This window comes from Eulemur rufifrons, chromosome 20 (genome assembly GCF_041146395.1).
Source record: "Eulemur rufifrons isolate Redbay chromosome 20, OSU_ERuf_1, whole genome shotgun sequence".
NCBI classification, from domain to species: Eukaryota; Metazoa; Chordata; class Mammalia; order Primates; family Lemuridae; genus Eulemur; species Eulemur rufifrons.
Genome location: NC_091002.1, coordinates 38,409,352 through 38,433,510, shown reverse-complemented (window position 1 = coordinate 38,433,510; position 24,159 = coordinate 38,409,352). Strand labels below are relative to the sequence as shown.

The window sequence follows — 24,159 nt, the reverse complement described above, 5'->3', positions numbered from 1 at the left end:
AATAACAAAGTAAAAATTCTTCACATTTTCCTTTTTGGCAGTATTGGAGTTAGGTTATCTTTTTTTGCTTTAGGCCTACCTCACACCCAAGAAAACTGTTATTTTCTTAATAGTAAAATGAGCTGGTTTTAGGTCTTCCTCTTTGCTTACACACACACACACACACACACACACGCACACACAACGTGCCCGTGCATGCTCCTAAGCCCAGTACATATTGTTATGCAAAATGGTTCTTCACTTATCACTCATATGTTATTACAAACTTTCATTTTCTACCTCCTTCTTTGTAACAGCTGTATAGTATTCTACACATGGAATACACAGGATTCATTTAGCCTTTACATTACTGATGCATATTAAGATGTTTCCAATTTTTTCTTATATTAGAAGATAATGCTGTGCGTTGAGGGGAACTTCAGGAATGATGACAGGGTAAGAATCTTCAAAAATCTATGATTACATAAAACAACTAGAACATGGAAAAAAATGGACAAAACAACTTTTATAAAACTCCGGAAATTAAAAAAAGGCTTGCAGCAACCTGAGGGGCATTTATTTAAGAAAAACATTGATTCTCAGTAATAACAGCAAGCTTTGTGGTGCTTTAAATTGACCCGTTACCATCTACTCTTCAGCGTCTTTGAACCACAACGACCTTGCAATCATAGTAGCTGTGAAAACCAAAAGCCAAACAGACCCCGAGAGTGCAGATTAGGTTTGGAGCTATTTGAAAAGCCCCATTCTCAAATAATTTCCTGGAAGCTACTTGAAAATGTCCCATTCATAGGGTTTGTTGTTATTTTCTTTTTCTTCTTTGATCTGACCCAGAGTTTGCACAGTAGGAAAAGCCCTATCCCCTGGGAGTGTGTCAAAAACAATCTGTGGCAATTATTCAACATTGCAGCTTCCTGTGGCAGCAATACCAACTGGGGCAAACAAGAGGCTGGACATAAAACTTTAAAAAAAGATCTGGAGAACAAGATATCTGCAGAAGGCCTTATAAAACTCTAATATATTCCTAGAGACTTGGAAGGCCACACACGTATGCGGAGCTGTGCACATAACCAGGAAATATCCAAGAAGGCTTTACATGTTCACTTTGGTTGATTTTCAGGCTCTTTAAAAATAGAAAGTGAAGGCCAAGGCTGAGTCGCCAGTTGCCTGCCTGAGCATCGAAGGAAGGCATGCCCCAGTGCACACACAGAACCCTTTAGCAAAGGATTAAAAGAAAAAATCAAACAAAAAAAAACCCCAAACAAACAAACAACAAAAACCCTCCACTTTATTGATTTAAGGTCTTTAAGGAAATCTCTGTCTATCTGACCACTAAGCTAACCAAGCAGAGATTCAATGGCACATTATAGGACTTGCATATTTTACAGAATTAGTCCTGGAAAGATATTAAGCAAACAAACAAACAAATAGCAATAGTAACAACAATAAAACCCAGAAACAACAACAGAACTCATCAAAAACCTGAGATGGATAGAATGGATAAAAATAAAACAAAATGAAACACACAACCCATAATTCAACTACATGCTGTCTATAAGACATATACGTTAGATTCAAATACACAAATAGGTTGAAAGTAAAGGCATGTGAAAAGATATATCATGCAAACTGTAACCGAAAGAGAGGTAGAGTGGCTGCACAAACGTTAGACAAGATGTATTTTAGGACAAAAATTGTTACTAGAGATAAGGAATGACTTTTTATTAGGAAAAAGTTTAATCCATCAAAAGGTGTAAGAATTATAAATACATGTGCACCTCACAACAAAGCACCAAAATACGTTAAATAAAAAATGACAGAATTGCAGGGAAAAATAAGTAATCTGTCAGTAATAGCTGGTGATTTTAGTGGCCCACTTTCAGTAATGGATAGAATTAGTAGACAGAAGATCAAAAAGCAAATTGAAAGTTCATAGGTTAAACAAAACTATAAACTAACTAGACCTAAGAGACATCTATGGAGAATTCCACCCAATGATGGCAGAATACATATTCTTCTCAAGTCACATGGAACATTCTCCAGGATAGATCATATTAGGCCATAAAACAAGCTTCAGTAAATTTAAAAGGAGTAAAATAACACAAAGTATGTTTTCTGATCACTATTACTAATTATATTAAGAATAACAGAAGAAAAATTGGGAAATTCAGAAATATGTGGAAATTAAACAACATAGTCCTACATAATTAATGGGCTAAAAAAGAAATCACAGGGCATATTAAAAATACTTTTAGATGAATGAAAACAAAAGTTCAGAATACAACAATGTATAGAATGTAGCTAAAGCAGTGCTTTAAAGGAAATTCATAGCTATAAGAATGAATTTCTCTGTTAAAAGAGAAGAACAATCTCAAATTAATAACTTAACTTTGCACCTTATGAAACTAGAAAAACAAGAGCAAATTAAATCTAAAGCAAACAGAATAAAGCAAATTAGAGAAAGTAGAAGACTCATGTTAAAATAAATAAAATAGAAAATAGGAAAACAATAGAGAAAATCAATAAATCCAAAAGTTAGTCTTTGAAAAATTCAACAAAATTGACAAACGTCTGTCAAGACTGACCAAGGGGGAAAAAAAAAGAAAAAACCCAAATGAGTAAAATAAGTGAACGAGGGGACTTCACTACCAACCCACAGAAATAAAAAGGATTTTAGGGAATACTATGAAAAACCTCATGTCAACAAATGAGATAAACTTGGTGAAATAGTCAAATTCTTAGAAACATAAAAATTTCCAAACTGACTCAAGAAATGATAGAGAATCTGAATAGCCCATAACAAATAAAGAGATTGAATTAATAATTTAAAAACCTTTTACAAAATAAAGCCTATGCCTACATGACTTCACTGGTGAATTCTACCAAATGTTACAAAATTAATATCAATCTATTCAGAAACTCTTCCAAAAACTGGAAGAGGAAGGAACACTGTCCAACTCATTCATTCAGGCCAATATCACCCTGATACAAAAACCAGACAAAGACCTCACAAGAAAAGAAAATTATAGACTGCTATCCCTTTCAAATATGGACCCCAAAATTCTCAGCAAAATACTAGCAAACTGAATCCAGCAACATATAAAAAGGATTATGCGTCCCGACAAAGTGGGATTTATTTCAGTAATGCAAGGTAGTTTTAACATCTGAAAAGCAATTAATGTAATAACTATATCATAGAATAAAGAACAGAAACCACATGATCATCTCAATAAATGCAGAAAAGTATGTGACAAAATCTAAAATCGTTTCATAATAATCACATTTGAAAAGACTACGAATGGAAGGGAATTTCCTCAGTCTGATAAATGTATCTGAAAAACCCACAGCCAACATCATATTTAATAGTGAAAGGCTGAATGCTTTCCCTTTAAGAGCAGAATAAGACAAAGATGTCTGTTCTTGCTACTTATATTCAAGAATGTACTAGAGATTCTACCCAAGGCAGTTAGGCAAGGCAAAGAAATAAAGGTATCCAGATTAGAAAGCAAGGAAAAAAACCATATTTGTAGGATACATATCTTATATATAGAAAGTCCTAAAGGATCCATAAAAATTTATTAGAATTAACAAAAGAGTTCAGCAAGTTTGCAGAATATAAGATTAACATGAAAGATCAATTCTATTCCTCCTATACACGAGCAATGAACAATCCAGGCATGGAATTAAGGAAAAAAGTCAATTTATAATAACATCAAATAAATAAAATACTGAGGACTAAATCTAACAAAAGTGCAAGACTTGTACACTGAAAAGTATAAAATATCATTGAAAGAAATTAAAGAAGATCTAAATAAATAGAAAGGCATCCTATGTTCATGGATTTTTAAGACGGCAATACCCTCCAATTTATCTGTAGATTCTACACAATTACTTTCAAAATCTCAGATGTTGTTTTTGCTGATCTTAAAATTTAAATGGAAACCCAGAGGACCAAATAAATAGCAAAGGTGATCTTGAAAAAGAAGAACAAATTTGGAAGACTTACATTTTTCTATTTCAACATTTCTTCAAAGTTATAGTTATCAAGACACTGTGGTACTGACATAAAAGAAACATAGAGTTTAACAGAATAAAATTGAAAGTCCACTAATAATTTATAATAATCAACTTACGATCGATTGATTTTCAACATGGATGCTAAGAAAAGTCAATGAGAAAGAATAGTCTTTGCAACAAACTATGCTTAGACAACTGAAAATACACATGGAAAATGAAAAAAAAATGAATTTGGATCCCTATCTCTAACCACATGCAAAATTTAATTAAAAATAATTTATAGTCCTAAAAGTAAGAGCTAACACTATACAACTCTTAGATTAAACATAGGAATTAATCTTTGTGACTTTGTGTTAGGCAATGTTATCTTAGATACAACACCAAAAGTATAGGGAACAAAAAGAAATATATAAATTGTACTTCATTAAAATTAAAAATGGTTGTGCTTCAGAAGAAATCATAAGAAAATAAAAACCCACAGAATGGGAGAAAATATTTTCAAATCATATCTCTCATAAGGGGCTTGTATAAGAATATTTAAAGAATGCTTACAATACAACAATACAGTCAAATAACCCAATTTAATAATTAGCAAAGGATTTGAATAGCTATTTCTCCAAAGAAGATATTCAAATGGCCAATAAACACACAGATGTTCAACATTATTAGATATTAGGGAAATGCAAATCAAAACCATAAGATATCACTTTACACCTACTAGGATGGATAAAACCAAATACACCCCTCCCCTTTCCAGGAGATGTTGACCCAGACGGGGGAGGAATTTGAACCCTTACAAGTTGCTGGCAGGATAGTAAAAGGGCACAGTCTCTTTGGAAAACTCTTTAAAATGTTAAACTTAGACTTTTCATATGGCCCAGCAATTCCATGTGTCAGTATACATGTGAGCGAAATGAAAACATATGTCTACACAAACACTTGTTCACAAATGTTCATAGCAGCCTTATTCATGGTAGTCAAAAACTATAAACAACCCAGGTTTTTATCAACTGATAAAAGGATAAACAAAATGTGGTATATATGTACAATGGAATATTATTTTCAAGTAGAAAAGAATTAAGTAATGATACATGCTAAAACATGGATGAACCTTGAAAACTTAATTCTTGGTGAAAGAAGCCAGACAAATTGTCACATATTATGCCACTTCCTTTATATGAAATGTCCAGAATAGACAAATCCATAGACAGACAGTAGATTAGTAGTTGTCTGGCGCTAGAAGGAGGCAGAAATGAAGAGTGATTGGTAATGGTTCAGGGTTTCTTTTTGGGTTGATAAAAATTTTCTAAAATACTTTCTGAATATACTAAACTTTGTGAATATACTAAAGATCACTGAATTGCACATTTCTAAAGGGTGAATGTTATGATATATGAATTATACCTCAATCAAGCTGTTATTAAAAAATGCTATGATGAAGAGCTTTGTAATTATCAGTATGTGAACAGATGAGCATTTTCCTGTAGAATATATCTTAGGAATTCAATCACTCAGTCATAGATTATGAACATTTATCATTTTGACAAATACTTCTGAAAAGTTTCCCTATAAAGTTATATATTCCAAGAGCCTACCAAGAAGTTATCAGAATAAAAATATCCATTTTCCCATACTGCCAATAACACTGGATTGATATTTATTGATTGGCATTTTAATTTTTGCCAATTTGATAGGCAAAATATGCCATCTTATTTCTATGTCTTTATTTTGAAAGTTTGAGCATCTTTTCATGTATTTATTTGCATTTTAGTTTCTTCTCTTTTGTGCACTTTTCTGTTGTGTATTTTTGTATTCCTTGTCATAAGCCAGGCACTATGTTTGCTGCTGGAGAGACAAAGATAACTATGACATACTCTCAGCCTGCAAATAACTCACAATTCACTAGGAAAGGCAGATTTGCACATAGCAGCATATTAACGGTACTCTGTAGTTCAGTGGTTTAAGAATGCCAGTTCTGGAGCCACACTGTGTTGGTTTAATTTCTAGCTCTTCCACTTAATAGTAATATAACCTTTGGCAAGTTATTTAACCCTTGTGGGCCTCAGATTTTTTTAACTTATTAAATGGGGTTTTCTCTTTTCATATTGTTGCCATGGAATTAAGTGAGGTAATGCATGAAAAGTACTTGGAATAATACCTGGCACATAGTGAGCACTCAATAATTGTTAGTTACCATTTTATATTTTTATTGTTAGAGTACAATGCACTGTAACAGAGTTATGGACAAGGTGTTATGGGAACCCAAAGGAGGGATGATTTTAGTCAGAGGGATACCTGGGGAATGTTTCTCAGAATTTCTGGAGGAAGCGAAATGCATTCAGACTAAGAGAATATTTTCCATTTTTATTAAAAATTGTGTTTCCCTGGTGTTTCAATTTTGAAGAGTGTGGCTCTTTTAAAATCATAGCCAAGATTCCGTAACACTCTTCATAACAAGAGATGAGGTCCATGACCCCAACCCTTGAATCTGGGGAGTCTGACTGCTTTGATTACAAGAGTATGGTAGAAGTGATGCCACTTGAATTCTGAATCTAAGTCGTAAGAAGCCATGCGACTTCTGCCTTGCTCCCTGGAACACACTTGCTCTTAAAGTCCTGACCTACAATTTAAGAAGTCCAACTATCAGGCTGCCATGCTGTGAGGAAGCCGGAGCCACACTGGGAAGCTTGTGTAGTGCTCTGATTGACAACCCTGGCTGAGCCCACCCTTCAGGTTTCCCATTTAGGGTGCTAAATACATATGTGGAAAAGCTTCTGGATGATTTCAGACTCTAGTCATTCTAGTCCTCTTCTAGCTGCTGAGCTTTCCCGCTCTGTCTCCAGATGTTGTGGACCATGGACAAGCCATTTCCACTATGCCCTTTCTAGATTTCTGATCCCCAAATTTATGAGCTTAATACAATGGTGGCTATTTTATAACCCTAAATTTTGGGTTGGTTCATTGCTCAGCAATGGATAACAGGAACAAATAGCTAACTGAAGAAAGTTTTATTTCTTCATCTTTCAGGGCTGTGTTAACTCAAAACTCTACAATAGTATTGATTCTGTCCGTCCATTGTTGACACCAGCCTGGAGCAGCTCAGATGGGGCCTTCAAGGGACATCTCTGGCACAGGGGGAAGGGCATAGGGTCAGAACAGCAGATACTGGATGACCTCCAAGGGCACGGACATTAATGAGGGGTCTGTGTGCAGATAAAAATTTTCTAGAACACTGCAGCTTTTGTGATTTAATTCCTGTTCATTAAAACCCACATTCTCTAGGGCAACATTAACATAAATATTTCATGTGTATTTTCCAGGCTCAATGGTTCTTAAATGTTTTCTCTATTTAACCCTGCTGATATACTCAGGATAATGTTAAGATTTAATAATAAAAAAAAAGTGTGGGGGAGGAAAAGAAAATGTAAGTGTGCTGTCTTTTGCTCTCCAAAGACTTGCGCCTTTGGCCACTGTCAGGTGGTATGAACTTGAAGTTTTGTTTCCTATTGCAGAAGGCATGACAGATCTGAGAATTTTTACACTAGAAAGGAACTTTGAGTTGGTAAGGGCCAGTAGACATTGGGGGGACATATTTTACCATTATTCTGGCTTGTTTTACTGATTTTTTTTTTAGAAATTAATTTTGAATGGAGTCAAGGGAAAATTCTTCCTTGCATTGGAATTCCAATTAACAAATGTAGAAGTAATGGTAGAAATTGAATATCATCATTCAGGAAACACCACAGTAATAATTGTCGGTGGTAAGCATCACCAATGGACGCTAAAATTAATGGGTAAAATATAATAGTAAACAAGGGGAAATTGTACCTTCATAATGGAGAAACCTGGCAGAGATACCCTTAACCAAGTGATTTGAATCAACCTCACTGGTAAAGAGACATATCAAAATCATGTGGCTCATGGTATGGGACCCTGAGAAGGACATATAAGTTATGTTATTTTCTTGCTGAAAATACATAACTTGTATTTAACATTAGACAGAAACATTAGGTAGAAACATTAGACAAACCCATAACTTGCCAGTATTCTTTAAAGTCATCATGTTCTTAAAAGACAAAGAAGGACTGCAGAACTTTTCCAAATTGGAAGAGACTAAAGAGACATCACAGTTAAATGCAATGCATATCCTGGATTGGATCCTGGATCAGAAAAAAGGACATGAGTGGGACAATTGGAGAATTCTGAATAAAGACTGCAGATTAACTGAGAGTATCAATGCTTATTTCCTGGCTTTGGTAATTATACTATGGTTATACAAGATGATAACTTTGGGGAGGCTGGTTAAAGGGTAAATGGGAACTTTACTATATTTTTTAAAATGATCTTTTTTTATTGTGGTAAAATATATATGGCATTAAATTTTCCATTTTAACCACTTTGAAGCGTGCAGTTCAGTGGTATTCAGTACATTCGCACTGTGCAGCCTTCACTACCATCCATTTCCAAAACTTTTCATCATCCCAAACTGAAACTCTGCACGCATTAAACAATAACTCTCCATTCCCCACTCTCCTCACCCCGGCAACCACCTTTCTACCTTCTGTCTCTATGAATTTGACTATTCTACCTCCTATAAGTGGAATCATACAATATTTGACCTTTTGAGTCTGGTTTATTTCACTTAAGCAGAATGTCTTTAAGGTTCATCCATGTGGTAGCATGTGTCAGAATTTCCTTCTTTTTTAAGGCTGCATAATATTCCAAAATATATGTCCCACTTTGTTTATCCATTCGTTCGTGGATGGACACTTGAGTTGCTTCTACTTTCTGGCTCTTGTGAATAACAGTGCTGTGAACATGGGTGTACCTTATGCTATTTATGCAACAGATTTTGAGTCTAAAATTATTTCCAAGTTGCAGGTTAAAAAATGTAAAAATATTTAAAAATTTAAATGTGAAGGCTTTTAGAAGGGTTGTGTATTTTCCAGTTTCAAATCAGAGGCCCCCATAATTCCTAATGTGACGCAGAGGTCACTTTCCAGGATTGTGTTACCTTAGGTGATTGAGGTCGATTGCCCAGATGAGAGGGAGCTCTCGGCAGAGCTCCCAGGTCTCCTGACTGTAAATCTGCACCCTTCCCACCACACTGCTTCTGTTTCAATCCTGCTCTATGTCCCAACCCCGGATAAAGATGAGTGAGACTCAGGGACAGCAGGACTGGTGGGTGACCTCCTCCCTGCTGTGACTTTGGATTCTTCCATGAGAGGAGCTCTCTTGGCTGTGGAAGAAAATGAAGCTAATTGATCTTACGGAGCTAAAATCGGAAACTCTGTCCAGCTTACTCTTGGGCAATAAACAGGTAAACTGATCACAAACCTAACAAAAGACTGACCTGCAGGCATTAGTTATTTTTCTGGCTCTTTTTGCCTCCTGTCTTTGAAAAAAGACAAGATCCACTGTCTTCTGAGCATCTGAGAAGCAGCTGCTTAAGAACATCGTGCAAGCCTGAGCCCTGCCATAGGGAGGGGGAGGGAAAGACAGACATTGTGCGACTTACAGTAGTATAAGGTGCTTGCCACCCACACAGACCTCAACATTGTAATGCTGATTGATGCATTCCTCAGTTTCTTAAGTAGAGTACTGATCTTACAAATAGCAAAGACATATTGAACACAGTGGTAGGTCCCCAAACACTCTTGAGTATCCCAGTAAGAAACCTCTCATATCGCCATCATTTAGGATATTTTTAAACATTTTCTTCATCGAAACACATAAACACCCCTCTTTTAAACCATCACCTTGTCTTCTTAATGCAAAATATGCATGGTTCCAGAAGGAGGGAGAAAAAGAAGTGAAAGAAGAATTCACAGCAAATTGTCAGCCTGAACGTTCAGGCTGGGAGACAGTATAATGACACTGCTAACTCAGACTTGGCAGAGTTTTTAGAAATTCTCATTATGCCACAAAAATTTATGGATCCCAGCGATGCTTCTCCCTTCTTTCTCTCTTGCTTCCTTTCTCAGCGAAAGGACCTCTGTGAACCCACATACTCATTTTCCCCAGCAGGGAACCCCAGGGAACTGGCAGTCAATTGTAACAGATAAAAAGGCAGGTAAAAATCCTCAAGGAGCCCATTTCCTGCCTTTTTTTTTTTTTTTTTTTTTTTAAGACCAGAGTTCTCTCCCCTTAGGCAATCCAGAGGATAGATCTGTGACCATGACCTCCACCCCAAATTTTGTGCATCTTTGCATTTACTTGCTATCTGGAGAATCCATGGCTTGTTAAAGATTCTCAAATGTATCCAGGGCCCCTGAACAGTTAAGACCTCCTGGGTCAGACCCATCGCTTGTCCTTTGGCTGCTTTCTTTGCACTTGTCTGTTGTCTGGTTTTCATGGTCTAGTCAGGCTTAGTTGGGAGTCTAGTTTGGTAGAACATTGGACATCATTTCACATATAAGATTTTTATAATCTTATTTTCAAGAGGCGCTGCTGTCAAGAGGCTTAAGGAATAAAAACCGGGAGACAACATAATACATCAAGGATTGAAAACTGGCTCAGCTGATAATTGCTTGTTAATTTCATTGGGGGGGGGGGTGCTACGTTTTACAGACAAGGATGGGCTCTGCATTTTATGCTTCCCAGAGACCATTCCCGATTTCCTGGGACTGCGTGCACTCCCTGTGGGCAGCGCACCCTGCGATGAGAGTCGGAGAGAAAGGGAAGTGACAGTGGGTGTAGGGGGGTGAGGTGAGTGTACCAGGCTCTGCCTTAAAAATGCTCATAGGCCCGTGAGGAAAAGAACAGTCAGGAAAATTATATTGTGCAATTGACAGAAACACATTACAGAAACAAAAAGGGATAGAAATAGAGATCTCAGCTGTGAATTAGGCAGGGTAAATAGGAAGAGAAGAAAAAAAAAGGATACACTGGAAACTTCTATGGGAGCAGCAGCATTGATCGGTATGATTTAGATACCAATAAAAGGCCTCCCTTTGCCCCAAAAGTTTCCCTCTCAATCCCGACCTCAATTTCATTGTTGTGTGTGTATTGAATGCTTAGTCTCCTGAAAGTGCGATTGTCACTGGGAGGGGTAACATGAGTCATGGGCAGCTAATGTCTCAACTGAGATTTACTGACAGGAGAGAGGTCTCTGGGGCCAGAAAGGAAGACAGGAGATTTAAGAGAGGCAGGAAGTGGGGGGGGGGTCCCAAAGGCATAGTCCTGCCTCTATTACAATCGCAACTCAGTCAGCCTGGATAATCTATTGCTTGTAAGTTCTAACCACTCACCTGTACTAACTTGCATCTTTCCTTTAACCAAAGTTCCTCTTCCTTAAAGCCCAGACCTCGGATCATGCCTCTCAGCTATTTGAATCTTTTCACTTCTTTTTGTTTTGCCTTGGAAAGAGAAACGGACAAACAGCGGGTCTGGAGCACGACCGACCGTGAAGACCACCTCCTCTCCTGCTCAACACTCTTCCTGTGCCTGATGACTCTACTGTACCAATTCCCTCAGGCTATCAGAGAACGTGATCAGTGGCTGAACGTTGGAGAGTATAGCAAACAGGTGGAGCTAGGCTGCTGCTCTGATGGCTGAGGAGTCCCAGGGGGTCCTCATTAAATTTCTCTAGCACTGGAGAGAGAGCCTCTCAGCTGCATGGATATCAATCGTGTATCACTGTGATCATGTTGTGTTACACATCACCAAACGTCTTAGTAGCTTAAAAACAGCCACCATATACTTAGCTCACAATTTCATGGGTCAGCAATTGAGGCTCAATGAGTGGTTGTTCAGGTCGTGACTGGGCTACCTCATGCACCTGTTGCCAGCTGTGGTTCATCTAGTAAGCTCTGCAGTGGTTGGCTGTTGGCTGGGGCACCTCAGTTCTCCACATGGTCTCTTCTGCTCCAGCAGCCTAGCCCAGGCTCATTCTCACAGATGAGGATGGTACCATAAGAAAACGCAATAGTGCAAGAGACTAAATGGAAAAGTGCAAGGCCTCTTGAGTCCCAGGCTTGGAACTAGCACACCAGCACTTCTGCCACCCTGTTTTGGCCAAAGCAAGACAGGGGCCAGCCCAGAAGCAAAGTAGGGGAGGACTACAAAGTTCCCAGGCAACTATGGGGTCAGGGTGGGGGGCGTCACTGTAAACATCAAGAAAATCAACCTGCCACACTCAGAGTGGATCAGGAGGCCCACACTAAGACCAGGCCTCCCGGACCAGCTCCAAACGTGTATGAAAGTGCTGTCTGATGCTTTGGGACATTCTGATTGCCATCTCCCCCTAGAAGGCAGAACACGAATGCCAATGTTTTCTGATTTGCTACGTGGGAAAACTGATGCACGACAAAAGCCATCCTCACTGCCAGGACACAAACCCGGGAGTTGCAGGTCCCAGCAGAAAGCAGCTCAAAGAAGAGATACGATTGTCAATTCCCATTGACCCAATATGCCAGAATCCTCGCAAGTGTTACCTCACAGTCATGGTCATGGCAGTTCTGCAAGGGGGGTGTTACTGTCTCCACTTTAAACAGGAGGTGACAGAGGTTCAGAGAAACTCATTTGAACTCAGGTCTGGCTGACTGGTACTCTCCCTTCCATTTTTCATTCTCCCTAATATTTATATCTGACATAGGACTTATCTCCGGCCAGGTCAAAAATCAAGAATAATTTTTATTGTTTATTTTTCAATATATTAATATTTTAATTACCTAGGCTTAGAGTTGAGGGGATGGTTTCTGCATATTACTAATGTCTGCCCAGAGACCACTATTGATTTCCCTGGGTTGTGTGCAAGGTGATCTGAAGTCAGTGAGAATTCTAAAGCTTATTGACAGACAGGTCTGAATGTCAACTTCTGAGCAAGGGGCAGAAAAAAGATAGGAGGGTGTGAGGCTGGGCATGAAGGGGCCACTGCGCACGTCCCGGTGATGTGGGGACTCCTTAAAGTATGCCTGGGGCTTACTTTAAAGATTTGTGTTTTGCAACATAAATCCCCTCCCCACACCCCGAACATCTGGACATCTTCAGGAAGATATTTGCCAGTCACAAATGCTTTGGGTAAGTGGTAAGGCTTTACTGGTGTGGGGAAATCAAGTTAGTGGCTGAGTTGCACACTTGAGTCACCATCGTGAAGAATGGAGATTGCATGTGAGGGATGGAGACATAGTGTGTTAACTGGGAAGTTTTTTGAAGCAGAAATCTGGATACAAAAGTAAAATTTGGATCCTGCCCCCACTCTCAGAATTTATAGAAATATTGGGAAGGGTTAGGACTTCTACAGGGCACATAATGGGGGTTTGAGTGGGTCTTATGTAGATTCCAAGGGTTCAGGTATTTCTAGTTAACACCTGGATTACACAGATAAGAAAAGTGAGATTCAGAAAGTTAAATGATTCGGTTATGGTCACACTGCTCTACAGTGGCAGAGGTGGGACAAAACCTCATTGTTGCTGAGGAAGTTTAACCCAGCTCAATTTCATAGAGGGAGAGACCTAAATGTTAGTTTTGAGTCAATGTACACATTTTTGGCAGTAATTTTTAATTTTTGAAATAATGTCAGACTTGCAGAAAAGTTGCAAAGAACTTTTATAGACCTGTTACCCAGAGTCCCCAGTTGTTAACATTTTACTGCATTGCAAAAAATTATTTCTCTTTATATACATATTAATAAAATAATTTTCTAATTTATTTATATATATTTATTCGTTTATTTTTAAGACTAGTCAAGTGCAGTAGTGAGAAGAGGGGAATTAGTAGGACAAGGAGTTCAATCTGTAACTGTGAACAATCAAGTGAGATAGCGCACTACCTTCGGACCAGCCTATTTTCTAATTTATAGACATCGTTAATATGTTGTCAATTGTCTTCATAATATCTTTTATAGCAAAAAAAAAAAAAAAAAAAAGAACAGTCTGGCCCGAAGTTCGATCCAGGATCACATGTTGCATGTAGCTGTGACTTCTCTTTCAGTCTGAAAGAGTTTCTTAGTCTATTTGTCTCTGTCTTTCATGGCCTTAATACTTTTGAAGAGTACAAGCCAGTTATTTTGTAAAATGTCCCTCAGTTGGGGATCATCTGCTGCTTTCTCATCATTAGATTGAAGCGTTGCATCTTGGCAGGGATATTACACATGTCGTGGTGTGCACGCCTGGGTGTAAGGTACACAGTCTTTTAACATGGCTACCTCGGGTTAAGGTGCACCCACCTAAGGGTGAACTTATAAACCGAGTGCAAGACACGGTTGTGGGCACACTCAGTGCTCCTGGCTCACACATTTCTGAGCATCCAAGTGTAAAAATGCCAAATAACTAAAAAATACAGCCTATTTCAGTGGTTTCCAATTGCTATAATTATCAAAAAAATAAGCAACTCATTTTTAATGAACACAGAGTATGTAGCTTCTATTTATTTATTTTTTATCATCCTTTTCTTTTTAATCTGAGGCTGGGCGTGGCTGGGCAATGGAGAAGAAAAGGGGGATGAGGAGCTGGACGTTTTGAGTGAAGCCAATGACTCCAGAACTATAAAGGGATAAAATAATCGAAGCGACTCAACAAGAAGCCTTTCCATTCTCAGAGGTAGAGTGGCATATGGCTGCACAGAAGATCATATGCTGTCTCATAAACACCCATCAATGAGGAACAGCGCAAGGCAATTTCATGCAGAAGGCAAACAAGCCACATTATTTAGATGAATAAAGTAAATATGATTTCACTAGTGGAGTGGAAGTCTCGACGGCTCCGTTAAGCAGATGCTTTCATGCAGTGGAGAAGCCTAATTGTTTATGTGCATTTCCAGCTCCTGTTTACAGGAGGAGGCCTGTGGAGCGAGGTCATCATGTCTTTGAGTAACCAGATGTGACAGCAAATATCACTCAGCCTCAACTTGTTAGGGTGCGTTACCAGCTTATCATGGTCTAAGAAGGTCCTTTGCATGTAGAACTAGAGACTAATTGCCAAAACAGAGTTTTCCTACATCCTGACTCATAAAAGAGGTATTTGTAAGAGCTGGATGGAGACATCAGGTCAGGTGAAGTCTTATAAACTAGCCTATAGAACTAGCATATTATTACATGCTTTCCTTTGCACATGAACTTGAATATGTCGTCTTTCTAACTGTAGAACCCACCCCTTTCAGTGGGCCTCATCTTCATAGGGCTTAATAAAAATTTGTTAATAAAATAAGAATATATGGATGGATGTTCTTCTGGAATTCGCTGATTTGTAAGGTGCTGTGCATCAGGGAAACAAGGGGAGAGAGAGGAAAGTCATCGATCTATCATGCAGGACACCTGGTTCTAGGCCCACCGTGCCCACTCCTAAGCACTTGTCCTTCATGGATAACTCTCAGCTCTTCTGTGATTCCAGCAGCCACTCTTCCCCATAACCAGGAGCACGACAATAGGAAATGGCTTGGGTTATCCATAGTTGTTCACTATTCTAGGACTGAGCTAACAGTTCACAGTGGGATTCAAACTATGATTTACCCCAAGAATTGAACAACTGATTTATATCACATCTAGAATGACAGCAGGGTAATGAGACAGGCAGAAGGTACCTGATGCTGAGTTTCACCCACAGAAATATTTATTTCTAGCCTCAGGCAAAATTTCCATACATCATACCAGAAAAGGAAATTTAAAAACAAGCATTATTCTTTTGGACTATCAGAGAGTAAGCTACCCATCAGGTGGGCTGGGATCACAGTGATATACCACTGTCTTTTCTTTCCTTTTTGGCTTCTAAATTAGTGAGTCTGTTCTAGATTCATGTATTTATGTGTCAGGGAAGGGAAGCAGGATGTATTTAATTGTTTTGCTCTTAGCTGGACTAAACTCCATGGACAGAACTGGCTGTTCTACCAACTATTCATTGTGACTTCAAGGACAATAATTAATCAAGCCATTAGTATCACTGATGTCATAAGCCAGTGGCAATGGGATCAAAGATGCATAACCTGACTTCTTAGTAGCATCATCTATTAAAAGGGATGGTGAAACCTGCTGCGAGGACATGAGTGATTCTACAGGACAAAGAAACTAGGCAGAGATTGAGGTCCCTCCAACTCACTATTAGTTTAACTTGCTCTCTTCCTCTATACAGCCACTCTACCATAGTTTCCAAGTACCCTTTCATGCCTCCTTCAACCCACTTGTGAAATCCAAACTCCTCAGCATGGTGTGGTTGACCCCTCTTTAACTGGCCCCAGTTCACTTATTTGACCTCATTTCCCAGTCTGTTGGCACTTAGCCAGCCAACACTACTTGCAATCCTTCTAAAATCCCTGTGCACTTTATTGCACATCCTGTGCTTTCCTCTATAAACCCCCTTTCCTTTAAATCTGTTGAAATTATAAGCCTCAATGTATCATTGTCTGCTTTGTGAAGACTTTCCTTCTGCTGGCAGTCATTGCCTCACTTGCACTGTATCTTAAATCTATCACAAAACTTGCCAATACTCTACTTGTTTACAAAGAGCACTCCCACTCCTCTGTGGTTCCTTGAAGTCAGATCTGTATGTTAGCTAACTTTAGGTCCCCTGAGTAGCAGGTGGTGTTGATATTCTGCCTGCCTTTTCTGGGCCCCACTCTGGAGGTTACCATATAGAGTACCTACACATACCAACGTCTTTCATGCACCAGAAGTGCCAGAGATGTGATGCCCTCCAGGAGCAACCCCCAACCAAGGGGAAACGGTAGCTGGTGGTTATGTTTCCCAGCTTCCTCACCTTTTGATGGGGCAACTCAGAGATACTGGAACTCTCAAAGGTCCTGTAGTAGAAGATTGGAGGAATGGTCCTTGTTTTGTTCATGTGTCCCTGTATCCATTCCCTGGGTTAGTCCCCTCCCACACTGACTCTAAGATTGGTCACATGACTTGCTTTGGCCAATGGGACTTAGTAAATACGGCACAAACAAAGACTTAAAAAGTATTTTCACACTGGGTTTTGATCTCTCCTCCAGCTATTGAAACCTTTCTTACACCAATGGGATTGAATTCCAGTCGTCTAACTTGTTCCCAAGGCATATTGTTGGGACATTAAGACACAATTAAATGGGTAGAAGTAGAAATTCCAAATATATATATCTGACAAAAATTACTATCCATAATAGGTAAAGAAAGCCAATGAATAAAAAATGAAGATGGACAGCCCTGAAGAAAAACTTTTCAGGGCAAACTACCTGAACAAATATTGTATAAATCATCAATAAGCATATGCAGAAGTGCTCCACTTTAACTGATCATCAGGAAATTCAAATCAAAATCATAATGAGACACTACTACATACCCACCAGAATGGCTAAAAGAAAATAGGTGTTAAATATCAAAGGGTAGTGAGAGTGCAGAACAGCTGGAACGCTCACGTACAGCTGGTGGGAATGTAAATGGGCATAACTACTTTGGAAAACTGTGTGGCTGTTTGTAGTAGGCAGAATTTGGAGATGGCCCGAATTATGGTTTCTTTTCCCTGGTGGACATGACCTATGCAATCACCTCCTCTTGAGCATGGGCAGTGTGGGGAGGACTGTGAAGATGATGGATTTGTCTTCTGGGATTAGAGTACACAAAGGTGAAGAGATGTATCAAATGTAACTAAATGCCCAAAGCAGTCAACTTTGAGTTCATCAAAAGAACCAAAAGGGAAATTATTCTGGTGAGCCTGATCTAATCAGATCAACCTTAAATGGGACCAGGCCCTTTCTGAAGGAAGAGATTTGAAGTGTAGGAGTATGAAATGGCCCACAGAGGGGCGTGTGGTGAGGTCATGAAGGCAGCCTCCAGGAGCTGAGAGTGGTCCTGCCCCAGCAGCCAGCAAGAAAATGAAGACTTCAGGTCTAAAACCAGAAGAAATTGAATTCTTCTAAAAACCTGAACATGCTCAGAAGTGAATTGTTGCTTGGTCATGCCTCTAGATGAGAAACAGCAAGCTATACCTTCTTTCATCCTGTGAGGACTTAAGCAGAGGACCCAACTCAAATGTGCCGGACTCATTACTCACGGAAACCATGAAATAACAAATTTGTGCGGTTTTAGGCCACTAGGTTTTTAGTGATTTGTTACACAGCGATAAAAAACTGATGTAGCCTCCTAAAGCTGAATGTATGTATACCCTTTGCCTCAACAATTCTGCTCCTAGGAATTACCAACAGACTGGCATATATGTGTTTGCCAGAATACATATACTTCAGTATATACAAAAGCAATATTTATAATAGCCCCAGACTGAAAACAGCACAAAGGAACAAGAGCGGGACCTAGGGATGCTGATATTTTGTTTCTTGATCTGGGTGCTGGTTACACATGTATGCTCAATTTGTGAAAATTTATTAAGCTGAGCTCTTTTCTCAATTACACTTCAATAAAAGTGAAATGACCAGAAATTTATTCTTGCACTACTTGACAGCAAAATTATTACTAGATTGTTTTTAAAATGAAAAGATTCTCACACATATAAAAATGGTCACATGATTTTACTTGTGTAATCACCCCAGGGTCAGTCTTCTGTGGATAAAAAACAAAACACACATAATAAATCAAAACCACCTAATTATCAGGTTAACTTTTTTTTTTCAACATTAATTGTTGATTTTTTTTTTTAAAAAAAACTTAACTCTTACTTGATTTTTGGTCAATCCTCTACACATTGCTTCAGTAAAAATTTTTGTTTACTGTTTTAGAGGAATTAAAATTAGCAGTGTATTGAGAATTTTAAAACACTCTTTGGAATAATGCTTTTGTCATTACTGTAAACTCACTCGCTCTCCTGGATATAAATGTCTTCTCTAGTGGATATAGGTTTTTGGACCAGGTCCAGGTCATGATAATAAAATAAAAGACCTTAATCTCTATACACCTCAGGTAAAGTTATAGGTATTTTTACTCTATTTTAGAGAAGAAACATAAATATTTTGTTTATATGTTTCTTATAAGAATCAAATAAATAATTGACAAATATTTATTGAATATCTCATATACAGGCCACCATGCAAGACATGGGGACAATAAAAAGACATAGGACATAGTACATCATTTCTTCTCCTGGAAGATTTATAGTCTGCCTCAAGAAGTACATACATATACACATTAGTTAATGACACATATTCATATATTAATATCATGTAAATGGTAAATATAGAAAGAAGTGAGAAAAAAAGAAAAGAAAGGAACAATATCAGAACTCTAAAATGATGCCTCAAGGGCAGAGTTCTTGGCAGTCAGGGAGGGCTTCCTGGAGGCAGCATGATGTAGAAAAGCAATTATTTTCAGTCAAACAAATTTGGTTTTAAATCTGAGTCCCCATTTTCCAGATATGAACAGTTACTTAACCTCTTGGAAGGTTAAGATTTTTATCTAAGTATCAGGGCTGATGCCAGTAATTTCTACCATAGGTTTGTGCAGTTAGGAGAAGATGTCAAATAGCTATTTAGTAAGATAGCAGTTTACTCTAGCCTTCATATGGATGAAAAATAATCATGGAGAATCTTTGGAGTCTGACACTGAGCATCAGAGAGGAGGGCAGTAGGGAGTTGGGAGGCATGCTGAATGTCAGGACAAGGAATGAGAAGGACATATTAGGGGTCTAAAATGCAAAGAGAATAACAAATATTGGCAAAAGTACAGAGCAGTATGATGGAAGCAAGTCAGGACAGTGTTTGGAAAGCCTGGAATAACATATAAAGCTAAGGAAGCTTCCTTGGAGGCTGGCAAGTACAGTAATGTGCTAGTTACAGTGAGAAAACTAGAAATATAGAAGATATCATGACTATTTACCTTTCAAGTGGAAAGACAATACTTACACTGTTATTTACTTACATACATGAAATGACTGAGGACAAGTGACAGAACGTACTAGCTTACATAGTACAGGCTTTTCCTAGTGGTCCCAGAGGAATTTGAGGAAGGGAAAGCTCACTGTGGTCCATAGCATCAGGGAAGGTTTGGATTCAGGTCTTGAAGAATGGGCAGGACATGGATCCAAAGGAGGAGGAGAAGATTTATTCTAGGCAGGTGTTGCACCATGCATGCCCACCAGGCAGAGGTATCTTGTTATAGACTGCTTATTACTTAAATGTGTACCAGGGCAAAACTCACTGGATTTGGTTAAGGGGTACTACCAGAAAGATAATGGAGAGATAAGGAGAGAAGTTGTAAGGTAAGAAGCCATTTCTCCCAGATGGGAATTGAAAGTTTGAGGCTGTGATCAGTGTCCTCTCCAAGAAAGAATGAGGGAGAAACAGGCCTAGTTATCTGATCTCTGATTTTATGGGCATATGTTCAAAGGGAGAGAAAACCATTGGGAGGCCAGGTCTGCCTACCCTATGAAAAGGTGCACGGGCCGGGGGGGAGGGAGCCACAGGTTTCTGCAGCCCTGTTACACTCAAGAATTAAAATCTCTTTTCCGCAAACCCCAGTGTCCAACATACCCTGCAAAGCTTGGTTTGATAGGTACTAAGGAGTAAGAGCGTGGGTTCCTCTCTGACAGATCTTGATTTAAATCCTTGCCTGTTTTTATCTTGTCCTCCTATCTGAACCAATTTCCCCATCAATGCCATAGGCTCAATAATAACCGTAGCTTCCCCAGAGTTGTTGAGAAGATTAAGTAAGAATGTATGTAAGGACTCCAGCACATAAAGGTTCCTTGTAACTGTCAGCTAATAATAATCACTATAATATAGAGCCCTGGGTCTCGCCAAGCTTGGGGTAGGGGGAAGGAAGGGGGGTCTGCTTGTTTATTGTGCTGGCAGCACTCTCCAAACAGTCCCCAGAACGACAGCGGGGTGCTCCCTCAGCTGGCTCCTTCTGTCCCCTGCTCCACCCACGCTTCCCGGGAGCAACAAGTTCCTCTCTGCAAGACCCGCCCGCGCACTACTGGCAGACCCGGCGCCTCCTCCCAGACTCGGTCAAACTCGTTGCCAAACCCACCTGGGGTGGAAATCCCGGCTGCTGCCTAAACCCTTTGGAGGCGGGAGAGCCCGCCGCACCTGAGGGAGCCCTCGCGGTGGCTGGAGGAGAGGCGGGTGGCGTGGGAAGTCGAGACAGAAAAGACTCATAGGAGCCCCCAGTTCGCGCGGCCCTTCAAGGCAAAGACAACAACCAAAAGTACCCACCGCTCATCTGCTCACTTTACGCCTCTCTCCTCCTGGGATCCGGAGGGAAGAGATGGAACCCGGAATCTCACTGACCGCCATCCAGCCCTCTGGGAGCCAAATCAATCACATCCTTCTGTCCATCGGGTTTCCCTCGCCCCAGCTTCCCCCTGCACCTACACTCCACCCTTCCCTGCGCCAGGTCCGGTAAGGACACTGGAGATCCCTGATAGATATTTCGCGGGAACAGCAGGCATGTCAGCCATGGCCCCCCACCCAGCGCTCTCCTGTCCCCTGACCTCCCGAGGTGGGTACCCTAGAGTCTCCAAAGGAGTCTCCAGGCGTTTTAGGCTGGGAGCCTCATCCAGCTGCCCAAAGTGTTGAACTCTCACAACTTCTTGGAACGGGGATCCCCACGCTCTCATGGGAAAGCCAGGCTGGCCGCCCACATATCAGGAGGGGACACCTCGACTTCTCACAGGGAATTCCCCTCAAAATCTACCTCTCCAGCTCCTACAGCCGGGAGCTGAGTACTAGGGAGCCAACCAGAAGTGCGCTCCGGGGGGTGGGAGGTCGAGGGCTGGGGCGGGGGAGTAGAAGTTCCGCCCCAATTTTGGAGGGATCAGTTCAGGTTTCCAAGTCTCCTAGTGTCGGGGAGCTGTTGTTCCCGGAGAAGAGCAGGGACTGAAGTCACTGGGAGGGAAGTCCTCCCGGCGCTGGGTTGGAGAAGCACCGAGGTGAATTGCAATGTCCAAGCTTCGAGCCCCATGGGTAGGAAACTATTCTTTCTCCGGGTGATGGGGGTGGGGGAGACATCCCTGGCCAAGCAGCCGATGCCAAGCCCAGCTGTTCAGGGCTTCATCCCTCCATCTCTAGGGAGCCTCGAGAACTTGGTACCTCGGACAGCATCCCAGGAGCATGGCATCTTTTAAAAGGTGTTATCCAATTTTATCAGCAAGTCAAAGAGTAATAAATTATTTTGATGACCTTACTAGTCCAGATGAAGGACATTTTAATTACATAACCCGTGAAAGATCACTGGAGGCAATATCGTGTTAAAGAGCCGATGGCAGAATATCTGCATCGCATGAGAAAGAGAGAAAACTTGCAAATCTGCGATGAGATTGCGCAGGGCTGCCCCCCGTTTTGAAACAACATGCGAAATGCATGCGAGAGCTTACCTTTCGGACCCCAAAGCCGTGTTCTGCTGCAACTTGGCGAGCTTCTTCCTCTCCCCCTTTATGCAACTCCACAAGAAAATGATTCGTGAAGACGGGTCTCTCAGCAGATGCAAAAACCATGACACAGAAGAGGAGCCCCGCAGCCGCCTTCCACTGGGAGACACAACCACCCTTCATCCTTCTTTGGGAGTGAAAAGTGGTGCCAGGAGGCGCGCAGGCTGGCGGAGCAGGGCACCCAGAGGGAAGGTGCAAATAAAAAAAAAAAAAAACAACTATATATATGTGTGTGTTTGTGTGTATGTGTGTGTGTATATATATATATAGTTTAAAAAAATCTTTGTATAGAGAAAGAGACTGAATAGGGGCTCGAGAAGCAGCAAATCAGCGTGTGTTCTTCTCCAGCATCTGGCTGGCTGGGAAGCCGTGCAGTCAGGCTGCCCGGCTCGCGGGCAGGGGTGCGAATGTGGGGAGCCGTGTGTACCGGAGAGAAAGAGTATGTCTGTGCTTGATGCTAAATCTGCATTTTCAGCTCCTCCTCAGCTCCAATTCCACAGGGGCTGGAGGAGAGCACCAGCCCGGGTGACGTGCGCCCGCCAGCGGCCAATGAGGGCGGGAGGAGCGGCGGGCCCCGCCCTGGGACGCCCCGGGCCCGCCCCTGCCCGCCCCCGGCCCGGCCCGGCTGCCTCCGCCGGCTGGGGGCGCCGCGCCGGGAGCCCGCGCCCCCGCCCCTTTCAGCACCCCGGAGAGCTCCTCCGTCTCCGCCCGGGCGGCCGCGAGCCCAGGAAAATCCCCCCAGCTGTAATCAGGCCAGCGGCGGCGAGTGATGTCATTGTTTGTGGAAATCTGTAAGGCTCTGGGAAGGGAATTACAGCGTGTGCGGCTCTCAGAGGCCCCGAGGGGAGCTGGGGCACCGGCCTCTCCCTGTGCCTCTTCCCTGCTTATGTCCCCTTGCAAAACATCTCTCTCTTTCTCTCTCTCTCTCAGATACACAGGCAAACACGCACTCTCCAGGCATACTTGCCTCCCCTTTTCCCAGTAACAAAGCAAAGATTGACCCTCCCCCGGTCACTCTGGGCAGATCCCCCGGGAGGTTTGCTCTCTTTCCCGGCACCAGGAAGGCTGGGGAAAGTGGCCTTCCAGGGGTGAGAATTATGGGGGCTAGAGTGCAGGAACCAGCTTTCTTTCTTTCTTTCTTTTTCTTGTAGGCTCCAGGCAGGTCAGGAGCTAAGCAGCTGGGAAGCCAAGCAGGAGACCAGGCTTGCCCCCTGTCAGCGGCTGTGACAGGAGGGGACTCCTGCAGGAGTCCCGGCTGCGCCACCGAGACTGCCTTCAGGTCAGGAGAGATGCAGCCGGGATTGACACGCCTGGAGGTGTATTCTCAGACTGGGGACGTGCGGCTGCACAAGGACAGCGAGGGTGCGAGTTTGGGAAGGTGTAGCCACTGATCCCAGGCGCTGGGCCAAGACTCCCGCTCGGCGTCCTCGGCTGGAGGCGAATACAGGCCAAGTAACAGGGGGAAAACTAAGTTACCCAGTTAAATGTCCACTCACGCTGGAGGCTGCTAACTGCCTTCTGCGACGACTGACTTGCCCTTCTTGCCTGAGAGGGAGGAAACAGGAAAGCGCTGTCTGTAACAAAACGAGGATGATTGTTTTTAAGCAGCTTATATATTGTTGAATTACAGAGTATTTACACTGATCTCGTTTATCATTTAGCTCCAAAGTTCAAAATCCTGCTTTACTTGAATAAGAGGTAAGAGATCTTTTCTTAGGAACTTAAGTGTATGCAATTCAGAGAGAGAGAGAGAAAGAGAGAGAGAGAGAGAGAGAAGGAGAGGAGAAGAGAGGAGGAGGAGGAGAGGAGAGGGAGAATTTATAACATTGACACATTACAGAGACACTCATATATATACACC

General features: G+C 41.2%; 1 protein-coding gene across 3 annotated transcripts in view; it reads right to left on the bottom strand.

Annotated features, from left to right (window-relative positions):
- The window catches only part of PCSK2 (proprotein convertase subtilisin/kexin type 2), a 191,608-nt gene extending 167,939 nt beyond the window's left edge, over positions 1 to 23,669 (bottom strand). For 2 of the 3 annotated variants that reach the window (XM_069495993.1, XM_069495995.1), the window contains exon 1: positions 22,245 to 22,421. In XM_069495993.1, coding sequence (XP_069352094.1) covers positions 22,245 to 22,421 — 177 coding nt within the window. Of the gene's footprint in view, positions 1 to 22,244; positions 22,422 to 23,377 lie in introns of those variants that run through there. The other variant, XM_069495994.1, reaches the window with a different exon arrangement.
- Positions 23,670 to 24,159: the final 490 nt, after the last annotated feature.